The sequence below is a fragment of the Scyliorhinus torazame genome, chromosome 15, assembly GCF_047496885.1.
Source record: "Scyliorhinus torazame isolate Kashiwa2021f chromosome 15, sScyTor2.1, whole genome shotgun sequence".
Lineage (NCBI taxonomy): Eukaryota > Metazoa > Chordata > Chondrichthyes > Carcharhiniformes > Scyliorhinidae > Scyliorhinus > Scyliorhinus torazame.
This window is the reverse complement of record NC_092721.1, coordinates 126,323,765-126,351,735: the sequence shown is the minus strand read 5'-3', so window position 1 is coordinate 126,351,735 and position 27,971 is coordinate 126,323,765. Positions and strand designations below refer to the sequence as shown.

The 27,971-nt window shown below is 44.3% G+C and overlaps 1 protein-coding gene across 8 annotated transcripts in view; it reads right to left on the bottom strand.

Moving 5' to 3' along the window:
• Positions 1-5,869: 5,869 nt before the first annotated feature.
• The window catches only part of LOC140391802 (LIM and senescent cell antigen-like-containing domain protein 1), a 183,141-nt gene continuing 161,039 nt past the window's right edge, over positions 5,870-27,971 (bottom strand). For 5 of the 8 annotated variants that reach the window (XM_072476691.1, XM_072476693.1, XM_072476694.1 and 2 more), the window contains 5 exons: positions 18,763-18,855; positions 12,935-12,983; positions 11,363-11,438; positions 11,030-11,207; positions 5,870-8,271 (listed from right to left, as the gene is read on the bottom strand). In XM_072476691.1, the coding sequence (XP_072332792.1) occupies positions 11,060-11,207; positions 11,363-11,438; positions 12,935-12,983; positions 18,763-18,855 (366 nt within the window). In that variant the 3' untranslated portion in view covers positions 5,870-8,271; positions 11,030-11,059. The remainder of the gene's footprint in view (positions 8,272-11,029; positions 11,208-11,362; positions 11,439-12,934; positions 12,984-18,762; positions 18,856-27,971) is intronic. The other 3 variants (XM_072476692.1, XM_072476689.1, XM_072476695.1) reach the window with 2 other exon arrangements.

Sequence of the window (27,971 nt, the reverse complement as noted above, 5' to 3'; positions counted from 1 at the left end):
TTCTCCCTCAGTGTACCCGAACAAGCGCCGGAGTGTGACAACTAGAGGATTTTCACAGTAACTTCATTGCAGTGTTAATATAAGCCTACTTGTGACACTAATAAAGAATATTATTAGGAGAGGACAGGAAATAGGGCTGGGCAAAATTATGGAATGCATTAATTCTATGCAGTCAGGGAAAGCGCCGGAACAGGCTGGGTTCCCGGTAGGCTTTTACAAAAAACCTCTCAGCAGCGCCTGCCCTGCACCTGCAGATGTTCAACGACTCACTGTCAAAGGGGGCCCTGCTGCCCACACCTCAATCTCATTGATCCCCCAAAAGGACAAAGACCCGACAGAGGTGGATCATACAGGCCCATCTCTCCTAACTACTGATGCAAAAGCCCTTGTGAAAGCTCTGGCCAGGCACCTGGAGAGCTGCCTGCCAGAAGTGATTGCCGAAGATCAGACTGGGGTTGTCAAAGGCAGACAATGAACAGTGAACATCAGAAACCTGCCGAATGTAATGATGACCCCGGGGCAAAACACCAGAGGTGAACGTCTCCCTGGATGCCGAGAAAGCCTTTAATCGAGTAGAATACAGGTACCTCATGGAGGTGCTTTAATGGTTTGAGTTTGGGGCAAGGTTCATCACGTGGGTGAAGCTCCTGTAACGGACAAACGGCACCAGCTCCGAATACTTTTGGCAGCACAGGGCAACGAAGCAAGGGTGCCCGTTGTCACCGCTCCTGTTTGCACTGGCAATTAAACCACTGGTTATCACCCTTAGATCGGCGGACTGGTGAACAGGCATTCAGAGAGGGGGCAGAGAGCATAGAGTCTTGCTCTATGTGGATGACCTGCTCCTCTATATCAAACCCGCTGGTCAGCATGGGAAAGATAACATGACTCCTGAGGGAGCTCGGCCCTTTTTCAGGTTACAAACCCAACCTGGAAAGCAAAACCTTCCTGGTGAACTGCCGAGAGGGAGGGGTGGAGCTGGAGGAACTACTGTTTAAAATGACCCAAACCAAGTTCAGGTACCTGGGCATCCAAGCGACCCACACCTGGAAGAGGCTCCATAAATGGAACCTCACCAGCCTGGTGGAAGAGGGACCTGCAAAGATGGGACTCACTGCCCTTTCGCTAGATGGTCAAAATGAATGGGCTGCCTACGTTCCTCTTTGTATTTAGATCACATCCCCAAATCCATCCCCCGATCTTCATCCCCAAATCCTTCTTCACCAGAGTAACTAGTTAATTCAGCTGGGGGCGGAAAGTGTAAGAGTCCCTAAGATATGCAAGTGGGGAGACACGTGGGAGGCCTGGCCCTACTGAACCGCCTATTCTACCACTGGACAGCAAATGCGGAAAGGGTGATGGGGTGGCTAAGGGTACCGGAGGCAGACTGGGTCCAAATGGAGGAGGCCTCCTGCACGGAGATATCTCTCCAAGAGCTGGCCACTGCACCGCTCTTTCTCCCCCCCCCCCCCCCCCCCCCCAACCATACACTCTCCAGTTGCCTGGTGGTAGTTGCTACCCTAAGGACATGGAATCAGTTCAGACCTCACTTCAAACTCGGCTACATGTCCAACGGAGCCCCCATCTGCAACAACCACAGGTTCACAATGGTGAGAATAGATGTCACATTTGGGCCATGGACGGAGGGACAGTAAGAGTAGAGGACAGTAGACTGGTGACCCTGGGGGAACTCTCAGAGATGCTCTAACTCCTGACAGGGAATGAGTTTGGGTACCTGCAGCTGCATGACTTTCTCTGTAAGGAGACAAAAACGTTCGCCGGAGGTCCGGATACAAATTTCAGGAAACAATGGTAGGGCTGGACTAGGTAGGGTATGGCAAATGTGGCAACATCTACGGACGACTCCTGGAAAAGGTCAGGACTGCTGCCTCACATCTCCAGGGACCCAGGTTCAATTCCAACCTCAGGTGACTGTGTGGAATTCTCCCAATGTGTGTGTGGGTTTCCTCCAGGTGCTGCAGTTTCCTCCCACTGTCCAAAAATGTGGTTAGGTGGATTGGCTATGCTAAATTGCCCCTGGTCCTGCCCCAGATTTGGGGTTTTGGATGGACCTTTTTGAGGCTATGCCCAAGGTGGCAGAGGTCAAGATGGAGCCATGCTTGTTTGTGGTCGTCTTTGGGGTGTCAGAGCACCCAGAGCTCAGGACAGGAAAGGGGGCGGATGCTCTGGCCTTCGCCTCACTGATGGCAAGGCGGAGAGTTCTGCTAGGTTGGATGTCTGCAGCGCCACACCGGGCCTCAGAATAACTTGCCGACCTGGCCGAGTTCCTGAGACTGAAGCAAAACAAAGACGTTCTACAGACGAGGTGAAGGGTCCTGGTAATGGATGTAAATATGTGAGTAAAGCGTGTAACTCTTGCCACTAAGCAATGAGTCCCAGTAGGAACCCTTCAAAAAACGTCATAATACACACGAACACTGATGTAAATAATGCAGGATAGAACTGGGACCCCTGTCACAGACACGGTGACAGGTTGGGGCTCGTGTTGTCATTACTATTGTGTTGATTATTACTATTGTTTCTGTAAATTTCTGTATGCAAAATGCCAATAAAAATATTTATATTTAAAAAATTTGAGATACCATGCCCTTCCAGGTTAATGTGGTAGACTGGAAACTTTTTTGCGCCGAAAATGAGCATGAGGCCCATTCAGGAGTTTGCACAATACACAGCACAAAATGCAGCCTAATCAGTGGAGCCATTATCCCACAGGATGTTTTTGATGCACCCTATTTACAAGCGTGCCAATGAGGCCAATCTTATAGCATGTGTAACTATAAGAATCCCAATGTGTGTATTGACCAGTGAAGGTAGGTTTGCGGTATACCATGGTACAGAATACCCTGGCAGATTTCTCAACTAGTAGGTTGATAGAAATCAGCTTTTCTAGTTAGCTATAGATGAGATAGATAAAAGGTTTAATTGAGAACTCATTAAGAATAATTAACTGAAAATCATATTAAGCATTAATTCAACTATAGCTGGGAATTAATCAGATAAGACTCTCGATTTTCTCATTTTGCAGACTGCGAGGACAAATAGCTAAAAGACCCTATTGTGTTATAAAGAACTGGGCTGAGGTCCCAGTTCTGTTTCTATGTTAACAACCAGTCCATGGTGATAAGTCGTAGCAGAAAATGTGTTTTTCTCAGGCATGGTATGAGAAAAATGGTATGAGAAAATCAGACCTATACATTTAAATACATATCTCTCTCAAAATTGACAGACACTTTGGTCGAAATGAGTGAATTATAAATTAGTTAAAGCAAATCATGGATGAAAAGAAGGCAATACTTTAAGATAATAATCTCCTTAAAAATCACTTGTTGGGATGAAAAAAATCCCATTCCACAATCAATCTACTTCTTTCTGAAACTTATTTTCTATGCTTGCTTTTGCTAAATCGGCATCTTTCTTTTGTTTAAATCAATCAGTAATTTTGTACTGTGCATCATGATTTGAAGAATAACCAAGATTTGTAATTGAATGAAAACTCAACTACTAAAGACAATCAATCTGAACTAAGTTTGTATCGTAACCAAAGTTTACCAGTAGACATAGCTGACAAATAAAATTCAACGAAACTTTGCCAACAAGCACAGCCTGAATCTGTTATTTGGGAACTAAGAATGAATAACGCATATTCAGGGTTCCGAATAGACACAGAGATCCATCATAGGTCAAAGAAAGGGATATCATTTGACAGCTCCATTTCAAAGGTGAATTTCAGAACAGGATGGAGCCCATTAAGACATGTAAGGAAATTATTACATACTGCCATGGATCTACATATCGGATATATGCAAGAAGTAGGAAGTTAGATGTAAATCATTCAAAGACACGTTTCTCATGGATCCCAACAAACATGTTGAATTAGGCCTTGAGGGGATCCCATGACAATTCACTTTTATGTGCATACATGGTGTGTTAAGACTGAACTCAACTGCGCAAGTCACCAAGTTCATAAGCTCAATGGATACTGATTCACACAATGGTGGTGGGTCTCGATTGTCATGATACAGTATCAATGGCTTTCCTATGACCACATAGACACAACATTGCTATTGAAATGCAAGTCCTGTATGGTCTTTGCAAATGTGAAGTTGCAAATTTAGCAAGCTGCTTTGTCTTGGATGTCGATGAGCTTCTAGATATGTCGTTGTGGAAGCTACAATCATCCAGTCAAGTGGACAATATTCCATCACACTCCTTACTTGTGCCTTGTTGATGACGGACAAACTTTTGGGACAAGCCTGGAATTAGCATAACTAAACAGCATCACAATACATTTATCAACACTGAATGCACCTGCCACACCCGCACCACTCTCTTACTGTATCGTGGCTGTATATATCTGTCATCAGGTTTCTCTTGGAAAGGAAGGAAGGAATTAGACAATGAAATCCTAGGATCCTCGGTATTTGACAGCTCATAATCCAGTTTGCCTAAACTCCTAACTCACTCTCTCTGTAGCCACCTGGGTTGGCCAACTCCCGACGTAAAATGGGGAACAGCAAAGGCTGCAGGGAAATTCAGCCAACACAGGCAGAAACTAGCAGGTGCAAGTTTACTGTGTATTAAACTCTGCAAAGCCCAGACAGAATCGATACAAGCAGCTATCTGCATAATAATGTAGCAGCCATCTACATACTAATGAGCGATCCCCAGGTACAATCGAAACATTTGGGATAAACAAAGCCAAGCCAGACTCCCTGGCGCCAGCAGGAGCCAACACAAAAAAGGTTAACGGACACCTCAAGACCGCCCATCGATCAGGGAACCGCTCCAGTATTGGAGAAATCGAACCAAGCGATTGGAACGAAGTCCAATCACTTGGAACCAGGTACAGGGTCCGCCCCGAAAGGCGGGAAGCCCCTGGGGACTATAAAGTTAAGCCCCCAAGTTCGAATCGTTCTTCTTAACCGGGTCACTCAGCAACGCGAACCAACCCTTGACAGTGACCGGTGCAGCTGCCACCGATATCCAGTAAGTCTTAAGTCAACGCTCGCTACGAGATAGGTGCTCCTAGCTACCAATTCGTACCAACTTCGAATCCCGCAGACTCAGAACCCGAACAAAAGGCCTTTTGTTCCCCAGACCTGGTGGGCCAGTCCGAAGCTAAGTATAGGCCTGTTAGTTGTAGAAGTAGCTTAGAAGTAGAATTTATGCATGAGTAGCGATTACTGTGTATAATAAATGTGCTTTGATTTGAATCTTACTAATTGCTGTATTGAGTTATTGATCATTACTTGAACTTGAACCTCATGGCGGTATCATAAAGATACCTGGCGACTCGAGAGCAGAGGTTATAAAACAGAGCCAATTGAACCAACCAAAAGTTAGCAACATCTCATCTTAATCTGATCATGAAATCTGCATTCTTGATGCCTTCATCCAAATCAGGATAGGTTAGTGAAGAGAAAAGGTGCTAACATGGATCTCTACAAAACATTTAACATCGCTGCCTGCAATTCAGCAACAACTTAAAAATGAAGACCATTTCATCCATTAATGTTCACTTTCTACCTGCACAAATCTATATGAATATACAAGTTCAACCAATCTGCAATTCTGTTTAAATTTTGACCAAACGGCTGGAAAGTAATTTCACTCAAGGATACAACAGTGAAAAGAGCATGGAATGAGCAGTAAATAGATTTCTGAAATACATCCATTACAATTAGACATACTTATAATAGAAAGGTGAAATACTCAATCCTTCCTGTGAAATAAATTAACATAACATATACATGTAAAAAAATGACAATACCTGAGGCAGGCATTATAACTAATATGCAACACTGAAAATTAAACTACTGAGATGCTGTAAATATGACGAAGTGGGATATTTCATGATATGTAAATTTTATTACATAATACTGGAGTACTGTATAGGTGTGATATACAGGGGAAAATACATTCTTTAATGATAAAATAACACAAATTCACTATGTGTTTCCCAAAACACTGTGCTGTAAAAAATATCATTAGTTCTCAAGAAATTGAAGTATTGATGTAGACATTACTTCACTATATAACTACTTCACTAGAACATACAAGTGGGTAATTACAGAACTGACATTTGAGATGAACTTGTTTTCAGATTTTACCTCATCTCAATACTTAGCACCAGCATTTATTACAAGAATTAAGAAATATGCTCAACTGCATCAAAACTGATAGAAAAGTTACTAAATACAATTAGTATGTCCAGGAATTGGGGACTTACATTAAATTAAACTTGATAAAATGCTACAAAAACTTGCATCTTTTCCTCATGGTTTGTAAAGTACCATCTATGCTGAACAGTAATGTGCAAGAATGTCATCATCTGGTCATAGATGTTCTTCAGACATGGCTATCCAAGTGTTTCTTTAGCAATTAAGAATTTTCTCCAAACAATTTGTTATACTTTCCACAAACCATTATTATAAATGTAGCAGTTGATCAATTTTATTTTCAAGTATATGTAGGGAAATTATAGCGCATATTCTTTTTAAGTGTTGCATTACAGTATCTATCATGCTAAATATATTAGGAAAAGCAATACATACTGAAATTAATTTACAGAATTTTAAAAATAGGTCATGCAAACACAGCTATTTCTGTCAAAACCAACTACTGCAGCTGTCATGGTGTCTTCCTATTGAAAACATGAATGAAAGGTGAGAATTCAAGGACAAATGCATAAATAAGCCACTATATGGCATTTGGTGTAACATCCTCCTTCTTTACCTCATTAGGTGTTGATTTACCTTATTTTTTTTCAAATTTAGAGTATCCAATACTTTTTTTCCCCCAATTAAGGGGCAATTTAGTGTGGTCAATTCACCTACCCTGCACATCTTTTTGGGTTGTGGGGGTAAGACCCATGCAGACACAGGGAGAATGTGCAAACTCCACACGGACAGTGACCCAGGGCCGGGATTGAACTCAGGTCCTCAGCGCCGTGAGGCAGCAGTGCTAACAACTGCGCCACCATGTCACCCTATTGTTTTACTTTTATCATTGTACTTTTTAAAATTAGACCCTCCAAGTATATAATCTATGTTTTTGTTTGAAAGCTGGTCACTTAACTAACAAACTTTCCTACATAATTTACTTTTATTTGCCAATGACAGAGCTTACAATCAACACCTTATAGCAGTTACAAACTGTACAAAAATAGTAGAGGTTTATGCATATATCATTAGAATATATATTGAAATAAACCGATCATTGGAATTGTGACGGAATGTGGAACAAAATTTTGGTTTTCTTTGCATCACTTGTTAAGTGACTCTAACTCCATATAATAATTTACAATGGGAGAGAAAAAAGCATTGACTTTATTATTTTCTGTAGTGTAAGCTTGGAGTGAAGCAGATTAAGTAAAATATATTGTAATATTAAGCGTTGTGATACTTCTAACCCAGAGCATTTTTGATAGTATTAAGCTTATACGGATATAATTTGGCAAACTCTTGGTTACTACGAGTGAGCAGATTATATGTTAATTCTCTCTGTTGTAATGGATTTGAACAAAATCATTGTCACTTTTCACTTGTTAGATGTGCAGATGGAGACTTAATAGCATGTACCAAAACATTTCTGAAAATGCAATAAAGTAGTACCATTTTAGAGTAAAAGAAATACGATTCACCACTTTTAGATGGTACTCTGCTATAGCATGTTAACTTACTGCCAAGCTGTCAAGAGTAGTGTGATTCAGGTTCTCCAAGTGACTGCACACAGTCAGGCCATTAATAAGGCACTTCCCCATTGGAAGGGGGAGGGTACAATGTACAAAAAATAGTTTCCGTTTGAATCACAATACTGCTCTTGCATAACTCCTAGGGAGCTGTTGAGAGCAACAAAAGGACAATAAAGAAATAAGTCATCTATGCGTTTAGTCGGCCAAGGTATATTTGTGTGGCATCACAAGGTGAGGGGGCAAAGATTTTCAAATAGGGAATACTTTTTATATAAAGTTGAACAAATGGAACTGTCACTGTTAGGTTAAGGTAAAATCTAGATTTCTTCTTTCCAAAACTAATTTTCAGTGGTAACTTCACGTGCATGGAATTTTGCCCCACAACAAAGTTTGAATTAAGAAGAACTAGTTTACAAATTGACAGTAAAACTGAAGTAGATTCCTATTTCCGTCCTGCACTTTCAGCCAGTTTCTTCAGTCTTTTTTTCAGCTCCAGAGGAAATTTCTCATAGCATTTCTTACAAACTGGCTTCATGTCAAACTCTACAAACTTGTTTCTATGGAACAAAAAAAAAGAACAATATCTTACTTCCACTCAATGAAAACCGTACGGACATGTTGTGTCAAAAGGACACTTTCCATGCAGTTTTAGTTTTTAAATGCAACCATAACAGATGGAATGGAACACCATATAAATTTGGGCAGTAGTTTTCAATATTTTCTACCAAATCCAGGAAAAAAAGTTTTAAATTGCACTAAAATCTAAATCAAATGGGAATATAACAAGAACCATTACCAAAATGTAATCATCAAATATAGTTGTAACATATCTGAAATGTCAGTTCATATGTTAAAAGGTAACCCTTTAATACTACTGAGATGAACATGGCAAGGAAAAATCTGCAGTACTTCAACAGACTAACTTTCATTATTTAGCCACCTGATTTAGTTTGTATTTTGAATACTTGAATTCAACAACTTCAGATGATTAGCTCTACCCCACCTCGACCCCTTTGTTTTCATCCCATTTCATTTTAACCGTCTTTTACCATTTCTTTCTAGTATTTCTTTATATATATTTAACCCCCCCCTATCTTAGCCCTTAACTTTTCTCCCCTTTGCTGCCCCCTTCCCCCACATCTACATCTGTCACAGTTTACCATCTGATGTTAGCTTATCTGCTGTTTGGCCTTTCACACCTTATTCTCCCTATTCTCTTGGTTTCTGTGTCTATGCCTCCTCGGTCATTCTCTCACTTCACAGTATAAATATTCCCCACTTTCTCTGTCTTTTAGCAAGGGTCACCTGGACTCGAAACGTTATCTCTTTCTCTCCTTACAGATGCTGCCAGACCTGCTGAAATTTTGCAGCATTTTATCTTTGGTTTTGAATACTTGACATGTTTTAAAATCCCGGCTGTGTAATGCAATGAAGGCAAAAATGAAAATAAATGTACAAAATCAAGAGAACTGCTCTTTTTTGGATGGTGTTGAGCTTTTTGTGTGTTGTCTAAAATATTCCAATGAAATGTACTTGGTGTAGAGCCCAAGCTATGTGAGAGGGAGTTGTATAGTGGTATTGTCACTGGGCCAGTAATCCTGAGATCCAGGATAAATGTCTGAGGACACAGGTTCGAATCCCATCAGGGCAGATCACGAAACTTGAATTCAATAAAAATTGGGAATTAAAACTCTATTGATGACCATGAAAGCATTGTTGTAAAAACCTACCTGGTTCACTAATGTCCCTTAGGGAAGGATCTGCCATCCTTACCTGATCATGCCTACATGTGACTCTAGACCCACAGCAATGTGGTTGACTGTTAACTGCCCCTTCAAGGGCAATTAGTGATGTACAATAAATGCAGGGCCAGCTGGCGATGGCAACATCCCATGATCAAATACATTTTTTTTTAAATGACCATGGACAAAAGTTTGGTCTTGTCCAGGGGCGAATCGGTGATGTAGCTCCTGAACTTTATTACTACCTTCATCATCGTCATTCAATGCTTTTGTGTCATGTCAAAAACAATTTGCATTTATATGGAGTTTTTAACATTGATCTTACAAAGTATACTTCACAGGAGTGTAATCAGACAAAAATTGTTGCATAGCCAAAGAAGGAATCATTAAGATAGGTACTCGAATTAGAGACGGTTGCATTGACTTTTATATGGCTTAAGACTTACCAATTCAATTTACAAACAATGTAATCTTTTTACAAATATACCTCTGCCATAATAAAAGTCTTTTGACTTGCTGAGAGAATGGAACACATTTAAAAAATATATAAATTTAGAATACCCAATTCATTTTTTTTCCAATTAAGAACAATTTAGTGTGGCCAATCCACCTACCCTGCACATCGTTTTGGTTGTGGGGGCGAAACCCACGCAAACATGGGGAGAATGTGCAAACTCCACACAGACAGTGACTCAGAACCAGGATCGAACCTGGGACATTGGTGCAGTGAGGCTGCAGTGCTAACCACTGCGCCACCGTGGTGCCCTTGAACACTTTTATACATAAGAACCATATAGTTACTGATGGTGCAGAAACTAATGTAGGTACAGTCGGTAGAATAATCATCTTATATTCTGAAATTTCTGAGTTGATGAAAACTTACATTTAAACATCAGCTTTAAAGTGGTAAATATACACAAAGATACTTCATTGGCGAGTTATCAGACAAAATTCAACATGGAGACACATGAAGAAATATCAGGATAAGTAACCAAACATTTGGTCAAAGAGGTTATTTTAAAGGTGTGCCTTAAAGGAGAAGAGATGGGTAGAGCATTGGAGAGGTTTATGGATGGAATTCCAGTGCTAGTGGTGGAAGCAGCTGAAGGCATGATGGAGTGCTGAAAATTTGGGATGTGACAGGTCAGAATTGGAGGAGTGCAGAAATCCTAGAAGGGTGTAGGGTTGTAAGAAGTTACAGAGATAGAAAGGGCAAGTTCATGGAGGGTTTTGAAAATAAGGGTGAGAATTTTAAATTTGAGGTGTTAATGGAAGGAGAGCTAATGTAGGTTCGCAAGCACAGGGTTGACGGGTGAACAGAACTTTATGAGAGTTAATGCGCAGGCCAACAGAGTTTTGAATGAGCTCAAGTGCATAAAGAGTGGAAGATGGGAGGGTTAGGAGAGCATTGGCTCACAAAATGTGAAGGAGGGTCTAACCAGTAGATGGGTAGAGGCTGGAAGCAGAGATGGATGATAATACATTGATGGAAGTAGGTGAAACAATACAAGGATGCAACAATACAGAATGAGTCGTTTAGAACACAAGACGGACAGAAATTGAAGGTACTAACCAAGGACAGAAGAGAAGAACTAGGCATTCCTTACAGACAGATATCCATCAGTTTTTTCTTTTTCTGTTTATCTTTTGCATCTCTTTCCCGTTTAGCAAGTCTCCGTTTTAAATCTTCAGGCAATCGTTCATAACAGTGTTTACAGACTGGTTTCAGATCAATTTCAACAAATTTGTCTCTTCACAGAATGAATAGTGGACAGAAAAGGATAGAACACAGACAGTGTAATGTATGAAACAAGGAAAGTATAGAACCACATAGAAAGAAATTAAACACGTTAAAAGTTTATGAGTTGAAAGCGCATTGTGGATTACCAGGACTTAAACTACTTACTTGAGTGTCAGCTTGGTGTTGCAAGTGGAACAGGAAAAGCAGTTAACACACCAGGCCTTGTTCAAAGCAGATACAACTGTACAGGAAACATATGTTGAGATATCCAGTTAATCACAGCACTAATATTATATTTATTTGTATTTACCCACTTGGCTTACTTGAGGTGAATTAGATTCAGGTTTAAAATTGATGTTTCAACATTTAACAGCAGTTTGCAAAATTCAACGGCATGAATAAGGAATTCTGAAATTCTACCAAACTTTTAAAGTAGGCTGGTTGGTTTGTTTGAAAGTTGGGAAGAATAAATAGAAATAGTTAATATAATGTAGAAAATGTTTGAAACTATTTTATTTGCTACATTTTAAAATCAGGAAATTCCTGTTTCTGGATGGTACTGTTCCACTGAAATTCCTGATGCTTCTCCTTTACATGTAAATGTTATGTACATTCCGTCACAAACACTCCAATCAAAGTACTTTCAAATTTATCTTCTCCTGGGATGAGAAGGGGATGAAGACACTAAAAGATTTGTTTCTTGGGGGTCGGTTCGCAGGATTGAAGAAGCTGGGAGCGAAGTATGGGTTGGAGCAGGGGGAAATGTTTAGATACATGCAGGTTCGGGATTTTGACACAAAGGAGATAGAGCTTCCCGGTGGAGCCAGCCTCCACATTGCTGGAGGAGGTGCTGACAGGGGGACTGGAGAAGGGCGTAGTATCGGTGGTGTACGGGACTATTTTGGGGAAAGGCACCGCTGGAGGATCAAGGCAAAGTGGGAGAATGAGTTGAGAGGGTATGGAGGAGGGGTTCTAGTGTGACGTGCTCCGGAGAGTGAATGCCTCCACCTCGTGCACGAGGATGGGCTGATACAGCTGAAAGCGCTATACAGAGCACACCTCAAGGGCAAGGATGAGCCTGCTCTTTGAGGGGTTAGAAGATGTGTGATGTGTGTGAACGATGTTTGGGGGGGGGGGGGGTGCAATGCAAACCACGTTCATATGTTTTATATGTTTTGGTTCTGTCCAAAGCTGGAGGATTACTGGAAGGAGGTTTTTTAGGGTAATCTCTAAAGTGGTGCACGCGAAACTGGACCCGGGCCATATTCAGGGTGTCACACCAATCGTGGTTGGAAACGGGTGCGGAGGCAGATGTTGTTGGGATGGAGATCAACCTCTCCACCCTGTGCCCTGGCATGGCGGGGTGACCTGCTGGAATTCTTGAGTCTTGAGAAGGTCAAATTTGAACTGAGGGGAAGGATGGAGGGGTTCTACAATTCATGGGTGTTATTCATTATGCACTTTCAAGAATTGGATAACATCGAACATTAGGGGGGGGTTGGGGGGAGGGAGATTGTATGTGTTAGTGGTGACTATGGGTGATTCCTGATTCCTTTTTGTTATTTGTTTATGTTAACATGCGGGCTGCTGTTTAGGAGTTTGGCGGGAGGATGGGATCGTTATTACTGATATGGAGATTGACACTGTATTCGTTACTGGGTATTGTTTATTGTTGGTGGGTGTAAATTTGGGAGAAAATGTGAAAAAGAGAATAATAATATTTAAAAAAAAACTTACCATCTCCTTCAATCACACGGTTACAGTGGTAGCAAACATCACCAAACAGCTGAAATAATAGATAATTGTAAGAATTACAACGTGTGTGTATGTTATATACCAGTACACATCAAAAGTTCTAAATTCAGGATAAAAATGTTTCCTTCAGAAATCTTTTGAGACAATTTTTTCCCTTTTACCACAAAGATCAAAACTATTATGAAAGAATCAACTTGGCTCAAATTTCCAAATTAGCACTTATCTCTAGGATTTAAACATTTCACCTTGGTGCATTGTCACAGCTACTGTTCATTAGGAATGTTAAACTGAGGCAAATTCTGTCGTGTGGACAAAGAAGGTTTTGTGGGAACACTTGAAGAGCCCTTCCAATATCATAGCCAATATTCATTTTGCAGTCAACACCTCCAAAAGCAGAGTCAATTACCTCATTGCTGTTTGTGGTACATTGTTATCGGCATGTTTCTTGCTAAGTGACTGTACTTCTCACCCCACATATTAATAGGTCCTTTCTGTGGTGATATCATGGTTGTGTTGTAATTCACCAACTGACCACTAGGAGTATCATTAGTATATAAGTGAATGTTAGAGTCAGGTGACCTCAGTCGGACAGGAGAGCTGGAAGTGAGAGTTTGCTTGTGCATGCTAATACTGTTACTCATCTGTTGTTTTGTATATAGTTGACCCACAGTTAATGTTAATAAATCATTTATAGCTTTAGCTATAAAAAATCTTGTAAAATAAATCAAGCCACCAACAAGAGCATTACGTTCTTTCGAACAAATCTGTTCTGAATAAATGCTGGATTGCAACATAGTATTTAAATCTAGCTGATACAGATGTTCTGTATAAATTTAAAAAAAAATATGCAACAGTTAAACTTCCAATTAAAGACAAAACAAGGATAAGCAACACACACAAGGCTGGCTGTTTCAAATATATTAGCCCACTGAAATAAAAAGGTTGGACTCTGGGCGACACAGCTGCTAGCACTGCTGCCGCAGTGCCAGGGACCTGGATTCAATTCCAACCACAAGTCGGTGACTGTGTGGAGTTTGTACGTTCTCTCAATCTCTGCGTGAGTTACCTCCGGGTGCTCCAATTTCCTCCCACAGTCCAAAGGTGTCCAAAGGATTGATCATGATAAATTGCCTCTAAGTGTCCAAAGATTAGATGGGATAACGGGGGTAGGGTGGGAGAGTGTGCCTACATAGGCTGTTCTTTCAGAGGGCTGGTGTGGACTTGATGGGCCAAATAGTCATGATGAACATGTTCACAAAAAGCATCTAAAAAAGTATGATATACTTCCTATTGCAATTAAAAATGCCAGATGCAAAATCAAATAATGTTTCCATCCTTTAGTAATGATGACCATCAATTCAGTCGAGACAGTTTGTGCCAAAGAACAGTGGCTTTAATCAACCAGTTGTGTGCCAACCTGTAGCTTCTCCCGCACTGAGAGCCTGTCTCAGATCGGCCGGTTATATACCTCCTCAGAGGGGCGGAGCCAACAGCAGCATCAGCACAATAATTCAACAGCAACAGTAACAGCAACAACAGTAAGTATATACAACAGTGGATGTCGATGACAATAGTAATAATAGAACAACAGTGAGTATATACAATAGCCATACGTGGTTCAACCCCTGTTAAGAAGAAAAAGTCCGGCGGGGGTGAAGCGGGCTCATAGGTTAAGTCTCACAGGAGCCTGTATCGTCCGCTGCGAACGCCGCAGCCCCGGCTGCGGTGTGGGCCCAGGTGTCGAGACCATGTCATCCTCACAACAGGGCCCCGGACAGGTCGATGGCGCAGGGGCGGAGCTAAGGGACCCAGGGAAGGATATTGGTGTAGATGGGGAGGTAGATGGAAGGGGCGCAGTGGTGGTGGGCGCGGGGGTACCCGCGGGAGCCACGTCCTGGAGGGAGACTGTGTCCTGCCGTCCGTCGCGGTATGCCACGTAGGCATACTGAGGGTTTGCATGGAGGAGCTGGACCCTCTCACCAGGGGGTCGGCCTTATGGCTCCTCACGTGTTTCCAGAGGAGGACAGGCCCAGGTGTTGTTAGCCAGGACGGAAGCGAGACCCTGGAGATCGACGTCCTGGGAAAGACAAATAGCCGGTCGTGAGGGGTCTCATTAGTTGCAGTACACAAGAGTGACCAGATGGAGTGGAGCGCATCGGGGAGGACCTCCTGCCAGCGGGAGACTTCTAGATCGTAGGGCCAGAAGGACGGCCTTCCAGACCTCCCTCTCCCTCTCCACCTGCCCGTTTCCCCGGGGGTTGTAGCTGGTAGTCCTGCTCGAGGCGATGCACCTTACTGAGCAGGTACTGACGCAGCTCATCACTCATAAAAGAGGCGCCCCGATCACTATGTATGTAGGTAGGGAAACCGAACAGGGTGAAGATGCTGCGCAGGGCCTTGATGACTGTGGCAGAGGTCATGTCAAGGCATGGGATGGCAAAGGGAAAACGTGAGTACTCATCAACAACGTTGAGAAAGTACACGTTACGGACAGTGGAGGGGAGGGGCCCTTTGAAATCCATGCTGAGGCGTTCGAAGGGGCGGAAGCCTCCACCAGGTGGGCCTTGTCTGGCCGATAGAAGTGCGGTTTGCATTCTGCGCAGATTTGGCAGTCCCTGGTCATGGCCCTGACCTCCTCAGTGGAGTAGGGCAGGTTGCGGGCCTTGACGAAATGGAGAAGCCGGATGACAGAGGTCATTGTGGATAGCCCGTAATCGGTCTGCTTGCGTGTTGGCGCAGATACCGCGGGCAGGGCATCTGGGGGCTCATTGAGCTTCCCAGGATGATACAAGATCTCGTAGTTATAGGTGGAGAGCTCGATCCTTCACCGCAAAGTCTTGTCGTTCTTAATTTTGGCCCGCTGGGGGTTGTTAAACATGAAGGCAATCGACCGTTGGTCTGTGAAGAGAGTGAATCTCCTGCCGGCCAGGGAATGCCTCCAGTGTCGCACAGCTTCTACAATGGCTTGCGCCTCCTTTTCGACAGAGGAGTGTCGAATCTCAGAGGCTTGGAGGGTACACGAAAAAAAGGCGACAGGCCTCCCTGCCTGGTTAAGAGTGGCTGCCAAGGCAAAGTCTGACGCATCGCTCTCCACTTGGAACGGGATGGATTTGTCCACAGCGTGCATCATGGCCTTGGCAATGTCGGTTCTGATACGGTTGAAGGCCAGGCGGGCCTCAGCCGTCAGGGGAAAAGTAGTGGACTTAATAAGTGGGCGGGCCTTGTCCGCGTAATTGGGGACCCACTGGGCATAGTAAGAAAAGAACCCCACGCATCTCTTCAGGGCCTTGGGGCAGTGGGGAAAGGGGAGCTGCAGGAGGGGCGCATGCGGTCGGGGTCGGGCCCTAGGACTTCGTTTTCCACAACGTTGCCAAGGATGGCTAGCCGGGTTGTGCGGAAAACACATTTCTCCTTATTGTACGTCAAGTTAAGGAGTCGGGCGATGCAGAGGAATTTTCTAAGGTTGGCGTCGTGGTCCTGCAGGTCACGGCCGCAGATGGTGACATTATCCAAGTACGGGAACGTGGCCCACAGCCCGTACTGGTCGACCATTCGGTCCATCGTTCATTGGAAGACCGAAACCCCATTAGTGACGCCGAAGGGAACCCTGAGGAAATGGAAGAGGCGGCCATCTGCCTCAAATGCAGTGTATTGTCGGTCCTCTGGGCGGATAGGGAGCTGGCGGTACGCAGACTTCAAGTCTACTGTGGAAAAGACTCGGTAATGCGCAATCTGATTGACCATGTCAGATATGCGGGGGAGAAGGTACGCATCGAGCTGCGTGTACCGGTTGATCGTCTGACTGTAATCAACTACCATCCGGTTCTTCTCCCCGGTCCTGACGACCACCACTTGTGCTCTCCAGGGGCTGTTACCGGCCTCAATGATCCCTTCCTTTAGGAGCCGCTGGACCTCTGACCTGCTGAAGGCCTTGTCTTGAGCACTGTACCGTCTGCTCCGGGTGGCGACGGGCTTACAGTCTGGGGTGAGGTTCGCGAAGAGCGAGGGAGGGGCGACCTTCAGGGTCGTGAGGCTGCAGACGGTGAGAGGGGGCAGGAGTCCCTTGAACTTTAAGGTCAGGCTTCGGAGGTTGCATTGAAAGTCTAAACCTAGTAGCAGCGGGGCGCAGAGATGGGGGGAGGACGTAAAGCTTGAAATCGGCGTACTCGACGCCCTGTATCGCAAGGTTAGCGATGCAATATCCCCGGATCTGCACGGTGTGAGATCCGGAAGCAAGGGAGGTGGTTTAGGAGACGGGGAGGACCCGGAGCGTGCAGCGCGCCTTACCACATCCGGGTGGATGAAGCTATCTGTGCTCCCGGAGTCGAAGAGGCAGGACGTCTCCTGTCCATCGAGTCGGACGGTCATCATGGAGTTTTGAAGGTGATAAGGCCGGACTGGTCGAGCTGAATCGAGCAGAGTTGCGGGTGACCGGTAGCGGCAGTGGCGGGATGGTCCCAACATGGCGACCCCGCTGAGACGCACATGGCGGGCGTCGTCGAGGATGTCGGCCAAAATGGCGGCCCCCACCGGTCGCACGTGGCGTCGAAGGTGGCGACCAAGATGGCTGCCCCCACTGGTCGCACGAGGCGGACGACGCGTCAGAAGAGGGCAGGCCCGGCAGGCACGATGCCACGCTGCGGGGTCTGTGAGCCTCAGGCTGGGCCTGGCAGGCTTTTAATTTTTGGACTTTAGGTCAGGCCAGGCATACCTTAGCAAAGTGCCCTTTCTTGCCACACTCGTTGCAGGTCGCGTTTCGAGCTGGGGCAACGCTGCCTGGAGTGTTGGCCCTGCCCGCAGAAGTAACAATACGGCCCTCTGGAGCTGGCAGGCTGCTGTGTGGTGCAGGTATGGGACACGCCCGGGTCGGGTGATGGCTGCGCCTCGGACGCCCCCGAGGATGCCGCGTGGTCGGATGGAAAGGCCTCCATGCTCTGGAAGGCCACTTCCAGCGAGGAAGCTAGTTTCACCGTCTCCTCGAGGTCGAGGGACCCTTTCTCGAGAAGCCATTGCAGGATGTAGCTGGACCTGACACCTGCCACATAGGTGTCTCGGATCATCAGCTCTGCGTGCTGTACTGCCGTGACCGACTGGCAGTTACAACTCCGGATGAGTACCCTCAGTTCGCGCAGATATTCAGCCAGCGACTCACCCTGGCACTGACACCGCGTGGTCAGGAGGTGTCGAGCGAGTACCTCGTTCACTGGCCTCACAAACTGTCCGTTGAGCAGCTCCACTGCCTCCGTGTACGAGGCCGCATCCCTGATTAGCCGAAAAATCCTGTGGCTCACCCGGGCGTTGAAGAGATGCTGTTTGAGTACCGGGGAGACCACGGCGGCTGAGGAGTCGAGGTAGGCCTCAAAGCAAATGAGCCAATGCTCGAAGATAGCTGTAGCTTCAGCTGCCTGCGGGTCGAGTTCAAGACGATCAGGTTTCAGAGCAGCGTCCATTGTGAAAAAAACTAGTTGATTAAATTGATGACCATCAATTCAGTCGAGACAATTTGTACCAAAGAACAGTGGCTTTAATCAACTAGATGTGTGCCAACCTGTAGCTTCTCTCGCACTGAGAGCCTGTCTCAGATCGGCCGGTTATACACCTCCTCAGAGGGGCGGAGCCACAGGCGGAGCCAACAGCAGCATCAACACAATTCAACAGCAACAACAGTAAGTATATACAATCGTGGATGTCGATGACAATAGTAATAATAGAACAACAGTGAGTATATACAATAGCCATACATGGCTCACCACAAGTAAAACAAAACAAAATTGTTACTAAATTAAGTGTTATCGAGTATGCAGTATTACCTGATTATAGTGAGTTTCACAGTAAGCCAATCCCTTCCTTTCATAGTGACGATGACCCAGAAAAGGTTTCTCACATTTGGCACACACAAAATGCTGAAATTAGAATTGTAGCAGTTTCAGTTTGATCATCGCTATTTCAACAAATAAAGTCACTAGCTGCAACCACTGTGACTGTTCAGTCAAGTGTATGATCAAATGGTCAGGAAAAAGACTAAAGAGGGCATGAAATTGTTCAGAGCAAAGCATAACCAACAGGTACATGTTGTACTTCCTTTAACCCTATATCCAATAATTGTTGTTCTTATGAAGTAACAATTTTATAAACCCACAACAAAACTGTTGGACAGGGACAAATGTACATAAAGAAAAACAGAAGAGGCTCAGGTGCTGATTTCAATTATCCGATCTTTCCTGAGTAATGCAAGGAAAGACACTAAAATACATAAAGGCACTAGAAACCTTTGCTGTTACTTTTGCCTTTTCATTTAGTTCCTTCGGACAATACACAGGCAAACTGCTCGTAGATCTGTTTTGATGGGTGGGTGGGAGGAAAAGAAAGACATCAGAGGCAGAAATCTTGCCTGCCATCCATCCCACTCTCTATCTAACTGATAGTTTGTCCATTCTGAAACTTAAAGCCGACTCCTGTCCTTATGTGCTCTTGTCTACGTTTTGGATAAAAGTTAAATCAGTACTAAAAGCTCAGTTCATGGTAACAAATTGAGATATGTGCAGTTATGAAACCAAAGCTTTGTGCTGGAGAATATTTCTTAAAAAGTCAAAATAGCATATTTAAAACAATTACACTTAATGTTTAGTCTGGCAACACCAAACATCCCAATCTGCGGCACCAAACGCTAAGCCAATGGATGTTCAAGGACTCACAGCTTTGAATCCCATTTTAATACATTACAAAACATATTTCATGTAATTTTTGGAAATGTGGTGAGAGGAATCCTTTTATAACCTGCAATACATCTTAAATTTATATCCCTCTTGTTTTCGCATTCAACAATGAAGTACAATGGGATTGAAGCAATGCAACATGCATGGATCATCAACATGTGCTGCTATGGAGATGTAAGGCACATAATCCTCCACAGCCTAGGTCACATTGTCATGGGAAAGAGCACAATAGCTGCTTGTCATGTCTTGCAAGAAGAGGAAAATGTTTTAAAAAGCTTCAGTTGGACATCATCAACAAGTTGCTTATTAGTGGCTAGTTAAGGATGGTAGTAGAGATACAAAAGCAGATAAATTGCTCAGTCATTGTTCTTCCCAACATTTGGGCTACAGAGAAAAACGAGTCAGAGCAGGGAAAGACAGCAAGAGCAGTGGGGCACAAGGAGCAGAGAAGGAAGGTGAGAACTGTTTGAGCGGGAAAAATCAGTGGAAGCAGCAGAACTACAAAGAGCAGAGAAGGAAGATAAGAGCTCAGTTCGAGCAGGGAGAATCAGTGGAAGCAGCAGTGCTACAAAGAACGGAGAGAGGGAAGGTGAGAGCTCAGTTTTTTTGACGCGGGAATCATTGAGAACAGTGGGTCTGGGCAGTTTCCAGTCAGAATGCCGATTCGGGAAAAGCTAGGTGACTAGTTGGTGAGTATTTCTGATCTAAACTAGGGAATAACTGGGTGAGTTTCATAATTTGTTATAAAGTAGGGTTTAATATGACTAATAAGTTGCATGAAGTATTAGTATGAATCATAAATATTAGTAACATTAATTGATATTGGCAAGGTTTATTGATATATCATAAGGTTTATTACCAGTAGTAAAATGAAGTATTGGTAGGAATTATGAACATTATGCAAAGGCATATTAATAGTAGTAAGTTTTACTAGTGTTGGTAAAGCTTTATTAATATTGGTAACATTTATTACCATTAGGAAGGTTTAATCATAGCAACGCGTGTATCAATTAATGAATAGGAGAATGGCAGGGCTGCTCAAACCTCTAGCGTGTTCATCCCATGTTATGTGAGGACTCCAGGATGCTTCCCATGTTCTCAGTAACGATTTGTGCAGGAAATGTCGTAAGTTACAGCAGCTGCTGTCACTATGAAGTATGCATGAGGTTCAGAGTTATGTGAATAGCACGCAAGAAACATGAGACATATAGGATTCTCAGGGGACTTGGCAGGGTAAATGCTGAGAGGTTGCTTCCCCTTGTGGGAGAGTCTACGACCAGAGGGCATAATCTCAGGGTAAGGGCTCGCCCATTTAAAACAGAGATGAAGAGAAATTTATTCTCTCAGATGGTAGTGAATCTGCAGGATTCTTTACCAGCTGGGTCTTTAAGTATGTTCAAGGTAGGGGCAGCACGGTGGCGCAGTGGTTAGCCACTGAGGACCGGCTTCGAATCCCGGCCCTGGGTCACTGTCCGTATGGAATGTGCACATTCTCCCCATGTCTGCGTGGGTTTCAACTCCACAACCCAAAGGTGTGCAGGTTAGGTGGATTGGCCACGCTAAATTGTCCCTTAATTAGAAAAAAATATAATTGGGTACTCTAAATTTATTTTAAAAAACAAAGAAAAAAGAAGTATGTTCAAGGCCAAGATAGACAGATTTTTTTCTTTAGAGGACCGAAGGCTGATAGGGATTTGATGGAGTTACTGAAAATCAAGGAGGGATCTGGGCAGAGTAGTTAGGGAGAAACTATTCTACTCATGAAAGGATCGAGAACAAAAGCTCACAGATTTAAAGTAATTAGTAAAAGAACATAAGAACTAGGAACAGGAGTAGGCCATCTGGCTCCTCGAGCCTGCTCCGCCATTTAATGAGATCATGGCTGATCTTTGTGGACTCAGCTCCACTCTCCGGCCCGTACACCATATCCCCGAATCCCTTTATTCTTTAGAAAGGCATCTATCTTTTTCTTAAAAACGTTTAAATAAGGAGCCTCAACTGCTTCACTGGGCAAGGAATTCCAGAGATTCACAACCCTTTGGGTGAAGAGGTTCCTCCTACACTCCGTCCTAAATCTATCTCCCCTTATTTTGAGGCTATGCCCCCTAGTTCTGCTTTCCCCGACCAGTGGAAACAACCTGCCCGCATCTATCCTATCTATTCCCTTCATAATTTTATATGTCTCAATAAGATCCCCCCGCATCCTTCTAAACTTCAATGAGTACAGTCCCAGTCTACTCAACCTCTCGTCATAATCTAATCCCCTCAACTCTGGGATCAACCTAGTGAATCTCCTCTGCACTCCCTCCAGTGCCAATATGTCCTTTCTCAGGTAAGGAGACCAAAACTGAACACAATACTCCAGATGCGGCCTCACCAACACCCGATAAAAGAAGCAAATGTGATATGACGAGAACATAGAACATAGAACATAGAACAATACAGCGCAGTACAGGCCCTTCGGCCCACGATGTTGCACCGAAACAAAAGCCATCCAACCTACACTATGCCATTATCATCCATATGTTTATCCAATAAACTTTTAAATGCCCTCAATGTTGGCGAGTTCACCACTGTAGCAGGTAGGGCATTCCACGGCCTCACTACTCTTTGCGTAAAGAACCTACCTCTGACCTCTGTCCTATATCTATTACCCCTCAGTTTAAAGTTATGTCCCCTCGTGCCAGCCATATCCATCCGTGGGAGAAGGCTCTCACTGTCCACCCTATCCAACCCCCTGATCATTTTGTATGCCTCTATTAAGTCTCCTCTTAACCTTCTTCTCTCCAACGAAAACAACCTCAAGTCCATCAGCCTTTCCTCATAAGATTTTCCCTCCATACCAGGCAACATCCTGGTAAATCTCCTCTGCACCCGCTCCAAAGCCTCCACGTCCTTCCTATAATGCGGTGACCAGAACTGTACGCAATACTCCAAATGCGGCCGTACCAGAGTTCTGTACAGCTGCAACATGACCTCCCGACTCCGGAACTCAATCCCTCTACCAATAAAGGCCAACACTCCATAGGCCTTCTTCACAACCCTATCAACCTGGGTGGCAACTTTCAGGGATCTATGTACATGGACACCTAGATCCCTCTGCTCATCCACACTTTCAAGAACTTTACCATTAGCCAAATATTCCGCATTCCTGTTATTCCTTCCAAAGTGAATCACCTCACACTTCTCTACATTAAACTCCATTTGCCACCTCTCGGCCCAGCTCTGCAGCTTATCTATATCCCTCTGTAATCTGCTACATCCTTCCACACTATCGACAACACCACCGACTTTAGTATCGTCTGCAAATTTACTCACCCACCCTTCTGCGCCTTCCTCTAGGTCATTGATAAAAATGACAAACAGCAACGGCCCCAGAACAGATCCTTGTGGTACTCCACTTGTGACTGTACTCCATTCTGAACATTTCCCATCAACCACCACCCTCTGTCTTCTTTCAGCTAGCCAATTTCTGATCCACATCTCTAAATCACCCTCAATCCCCAGCCTCCGTATTTTTTGCAATAGCCTACCGTGGGGAACCTTATCAAACGCTTTGCTGAAATCCATATACACCACATCAACTGCTCTACCCTCGTCTACCTGTTCAGTCACCTTATCAAAGAACTCAATAAGGTTTGTGAGGCATGACCTACCCTTCACAAAGCCATGCTGACTATCCCTGATCATATTATTCCTATCTAGATGATTATAAATCTTGTCTCTTATAATCCCCTCCAAGACTTTACCCACTACAGACGTGAGGCTCACCGGCCTATAGTTGCCGGGGTTGTCTCTGCTCCCCTTTTTGAACAAAGGGACCACATTTGCTGTCCTCCAGTCCTCTGGCACTATTCCTGTAGCCAATGATGACATAAAAATCAAAGCCAAAGGTCCAGCAATCTCTTCCCTGGCCTCCCATAGAATCCTAGGATAAATCCCATCAGGTCCCGGGGACTTATCTATTTTCAGCCTGTCCAGAATTGCCAACACCTCTTCCCTACGTACCTCAATGCCATCTATTCTATTAGCCTGGGGCTCAGCATTCTCCTCCACAACATTATCTTTTTCCTGAGTGAATACTGACGAAAAATATTCATTTAGTATCTCGCCTATCTCTTCAGACTCCACACACAATTTCCCATCCCTGTCCTTGACTGGTCCTACTCTTTCCCTAGTCATTCGCTTATTCCTGACATACCTATAGAAAGCTTTTGGGTTTTCCTTGATCCTTCCTGCCAAATACTTCTCATGTCCCCTCCTTGCTCGTCTTAGCTCTCTCTTTAGATCCTTCCTCGCTACCTTGTAACTATCCATCGCCCCAACCGAAACTTCACACTTCATCTTCACATAGGCCTCCTTCTTCCTCTTAACAAGAGATTCCACTTCCTTGGTAAACCACGGTTCCCTCGCTCGACGCCTTCCTCCCTGTCTGACCGGTACATACTTATCAAGAACACGCAGTAGCTGATCCTTGAACAAGCCCCACTTATCCAGTGTGCCCAACACTTGCAGCCTACTTCTCCACCTTATCCCCCCCAAGTCACGTCTAATGGCATCATAATTGCCCTTCCCCCAGCTATAACTCTTGCCCTGCGGTGTATACTTATCCCTTTCCATCATTAACGTAAACGTCACCGAATTGTGGTCACTGTCCCCAAAGTGCTCTCCTACCTCCAAATCCAACACCTGGCCTGGTTCATTACCCAAAACCAAATCCAACGTGGCCTCGCCTCTTGGTGGCCTGTCAACATATTGTTTCAGGAAACCCTCCTGCACACACTGTACAAAAAACGACCCATCTATTGTACTCGAACTATATCTTTTCCAGTCAATATTTGGAAAGTTAAAATCTCCCATAATAACTACCCTGTTACTTTCGCTCATATCCAGAATCATCTTCGCCATCCTTTCCTCTACATCCCTAGAACTATTAGGAGGCCTATAAAAAACTCCCAACAGGGTGACCTCTCCTTTCCTGTTTCTAACTTCAGCCCATACTACCTCGGCAGAAGAGTCCCCATCTAGCATCCTCTCCGCCACCGTAATACTGCTCTTGACTAGCAGCGCCACACCTCCCCCTCTTTTGCCTCCTTCTCTGAGCTTACTAAAACACCTAAACCCCGGAACCTGCAACATCCATTCCTGTCCCTGCTCTATCCATGTCTCCGAAATGGCCACAACATCGAAGTCCCAGGTACCAACCCACGCTGCCAGTTCCCCTACCTTGTTTCGTATACTCCTGGCATTGAAGTAGACACACTTCAAACCACCTACCTGAACACTGGCCCCCTCCTGCGATGTCAAATCTGTGCTCCTGACCTCTATACTCTCATTCTCCCTTACCCTAAAACTACAATCCAGGTTCCCATGCCCCTGCTGCATTAGTTTAAACCCCCCCAAAGAGCACTAACAAATCTCCCCCCCAGGATATTTGTGCCCCTCAGGTTCAGATGTAGACCATCCTGTCTGTAGAGGTCCCATCTTCCCCAGAAAGAGCCCCAGTTATCCAAAAATCTGAATCCCTCCCGCCTGCACCATCCCTGTAGCCACGTGTTTAAATGCTCTCTCTCCTTATTCCTCATCTCACTATCACGTGGCACGGGCAACAACCCAGAGATAACAACTCTGTTTGTTCTAGTTCTGAGCTTCCATCCTAGCTCCCTGAAAGCCTGCCTGACATCCTTGTCCCCTTTCCTACCTATGTCGTTGGTGCCAATGTGGACCACGACTTGGGGCTGCTCCCCCTCCCCCCCCAAGGACCCGGAAAACACGATCCGAGACATCACGTACCCTTGCACCTGGGAGGCAACATACCAAACGTGAGTCTCTCACGCTCCCACAAAATCTCCTATCTGTGCCCCTGACTATAGAGTCCCCAATTACTAATGCTCTGCTCCTCTCCCCCCTTCCCTTCTGAGCAACAGGGACAGACTCCGTGCTAGAGGCCCGTACCCCATGGCTTACCCCTGGTAAGTCCCCCCCCCCCACAAGTATCCAAAGCGGTATACTTGTTTCTCAGGGGTACGACCGCAGGGGATCCCTGCACTGACTGCTTTTTCCCAGTCCCTCTTACAGTTACCCACCTATCTCCAATCTTTGGTGTAACTAATTCCCTGAAGCTGCTATCTATGACCCCTTCTGCCTCCCGAATGATCCGAAGTTCTTCCAACTCCAGCTCCAGTTCCCTAACTCGGTCTTGGAGGAGCTGGAGATGGCAGCACTTCCTGCAGGTAAAATCAGCAGGGACACTAACTGCATCCCTCACCTCAAACATCCTGCAGGAGGAACATTGCACTCCCTTCCCTGCCATTCCTCTAACTTTCTACCAAGATCTGGCTAAAAAATAATAATAATATAATAAAATATGGTACTTACCTCAGACCAATGGGTTTTATTATTAGGTTAGAGGAGGAGGGTGGGTGGGAGACACTACACGTGTAGTGTCTCGGGTTTCCTCTCCACCAGAATTTATTGGGGAGGGTCTTCCCAGACGTCCGCGGGTCGACTTCCTGTTCCCGCCTAAAAAACTAATTTAAAATTTAAAAAAAGAAAAATTCTCAGCTCCTGCTGAAATTGACTAACCAGCCAGCTGTTCTCACGCCGCCGAAATCGACTGGCCTGCCCCTGCAAAGACAAGTGCTTTTAAAGGCTGACTTACCTCCCAGCAACCTCCTTCCGCAATGCTCCCGCTGAAACTGACTCACCACTCACCAGCTGTTCTCACTCCGCCGAAATCGACTGAAACCTTTTTTAAAAATGCAGCGAGTGGTTAAGGTTTAGAATGCACTGGCGTAGAGTGTGGTGGAGGCAGGTTCAATCGAGGCATTCCAAAGGGAATCAGACTGTTATCTGAAAGGGTTACAGGCAGAAGGCAGGCGGATACCAAATGGCTTCCTTCTGCACCTTGACAATGTAACAATTCTGTGATTGAAAAGTAAAAGCAGCATAAAGCATAAAAATATGCATTTAGTTCCAAAGGTGTCCTCCTTTACAACCTCTCTGTACTCGGCTTATGTCTCAAGTTAAATATTTACAAATTGATCAGAAAAACTCTGCACCCTCCAGTTTCCTAATTCCTGACAAGCAAAATATCAGATGCTAAGTATTCCATCCATTTTTGTGGGACTTCAATTGGTCTGAGTGTATTAGTGATCACTACATGATCAAAGTGTTTTAATTGAAAACAGCAGAGAATGAAAAACAAATTGAGGGGGAAAAGCACAATCAAATACTGTTCATTCACAAGAATTAGCCTTTCAGACAATGCTGTTCTCTTCTGTACAAATGAGGAATATATTAATCAATTAATTATTGGTATGAAAAAAACTGAAACAGCATGAGATAATAAAGATTCTGTAAAAATTGAATTTACAATCCCAATATGCCTTACTGTCAAGAAATAAGAAGAATGGCTGAAAATAGAATTTCACCCAGACCAAAGACATGCAATTAATACTTTTCAAACCAGGCTGACACTGTTATGGTTTGAGCTGCGGAGGTAAGGAAATCACTGGGCATGTTGAGTGCTGTCTAAGCAACAAAAGATAACTGGGAAAGGAAGGAAAACTGTCTGTGAAAACAAACAGCCTGCAAGATATTTTAAGCCTTTTGAAGCAGTCTTGAGCTGCTGCAAAGCTAGATTATGATGCAGCTTGTTGCAAGGCCAAGAGGGTTACAAGAAATAAAATGGTAACAATGGGTTCTGTTCAACCACAGGAGACTGCAGTTACGTAAAAAATGATCTAAAATAATTTTTTTCTGTTGGCTAAATTGAGTCATCAACCATTAATAGGAGTTCCACTGGGGCAGTGCTAATGATGGATAACTCTGGTGCTACCAGAGAAACCTCAAAGAAGCATTACACTGAAAAACTACCACGAAAGATGCCAGATGTCAGAAACGTCCAACCGGAAAGGAGATTTTCCACTGCCACCTGGTCTAACTAATATTCAACTCCAAATGCACTGAGCAACTGGGACAACACAAGAACAATTAAAGAACAGTTTGGTACCTGGAAGTCTAGAATAACAGGCTGCCCAGAACAATGCAAAGTTGCCTAAAATAGGTCAGATTTCCGGCATACAGCTGATGAGGAAGTTTAGACACGGATTGGAAAGCTTCTGGATGTTCTCACTTTAAGAAGCCAGGTATGGGAAATACACGTTCATTAACCTAGTGGTCAGCAGTATCCACTACAGCACTGCAGAGAGGCCAACCAGTGGATGGAGTAGTTTGTGTTCATGCTGTTGGCAGAAATATAGTGGAGGGGACTTCTGTTGACAGCATGTAGGCGGAGGTCG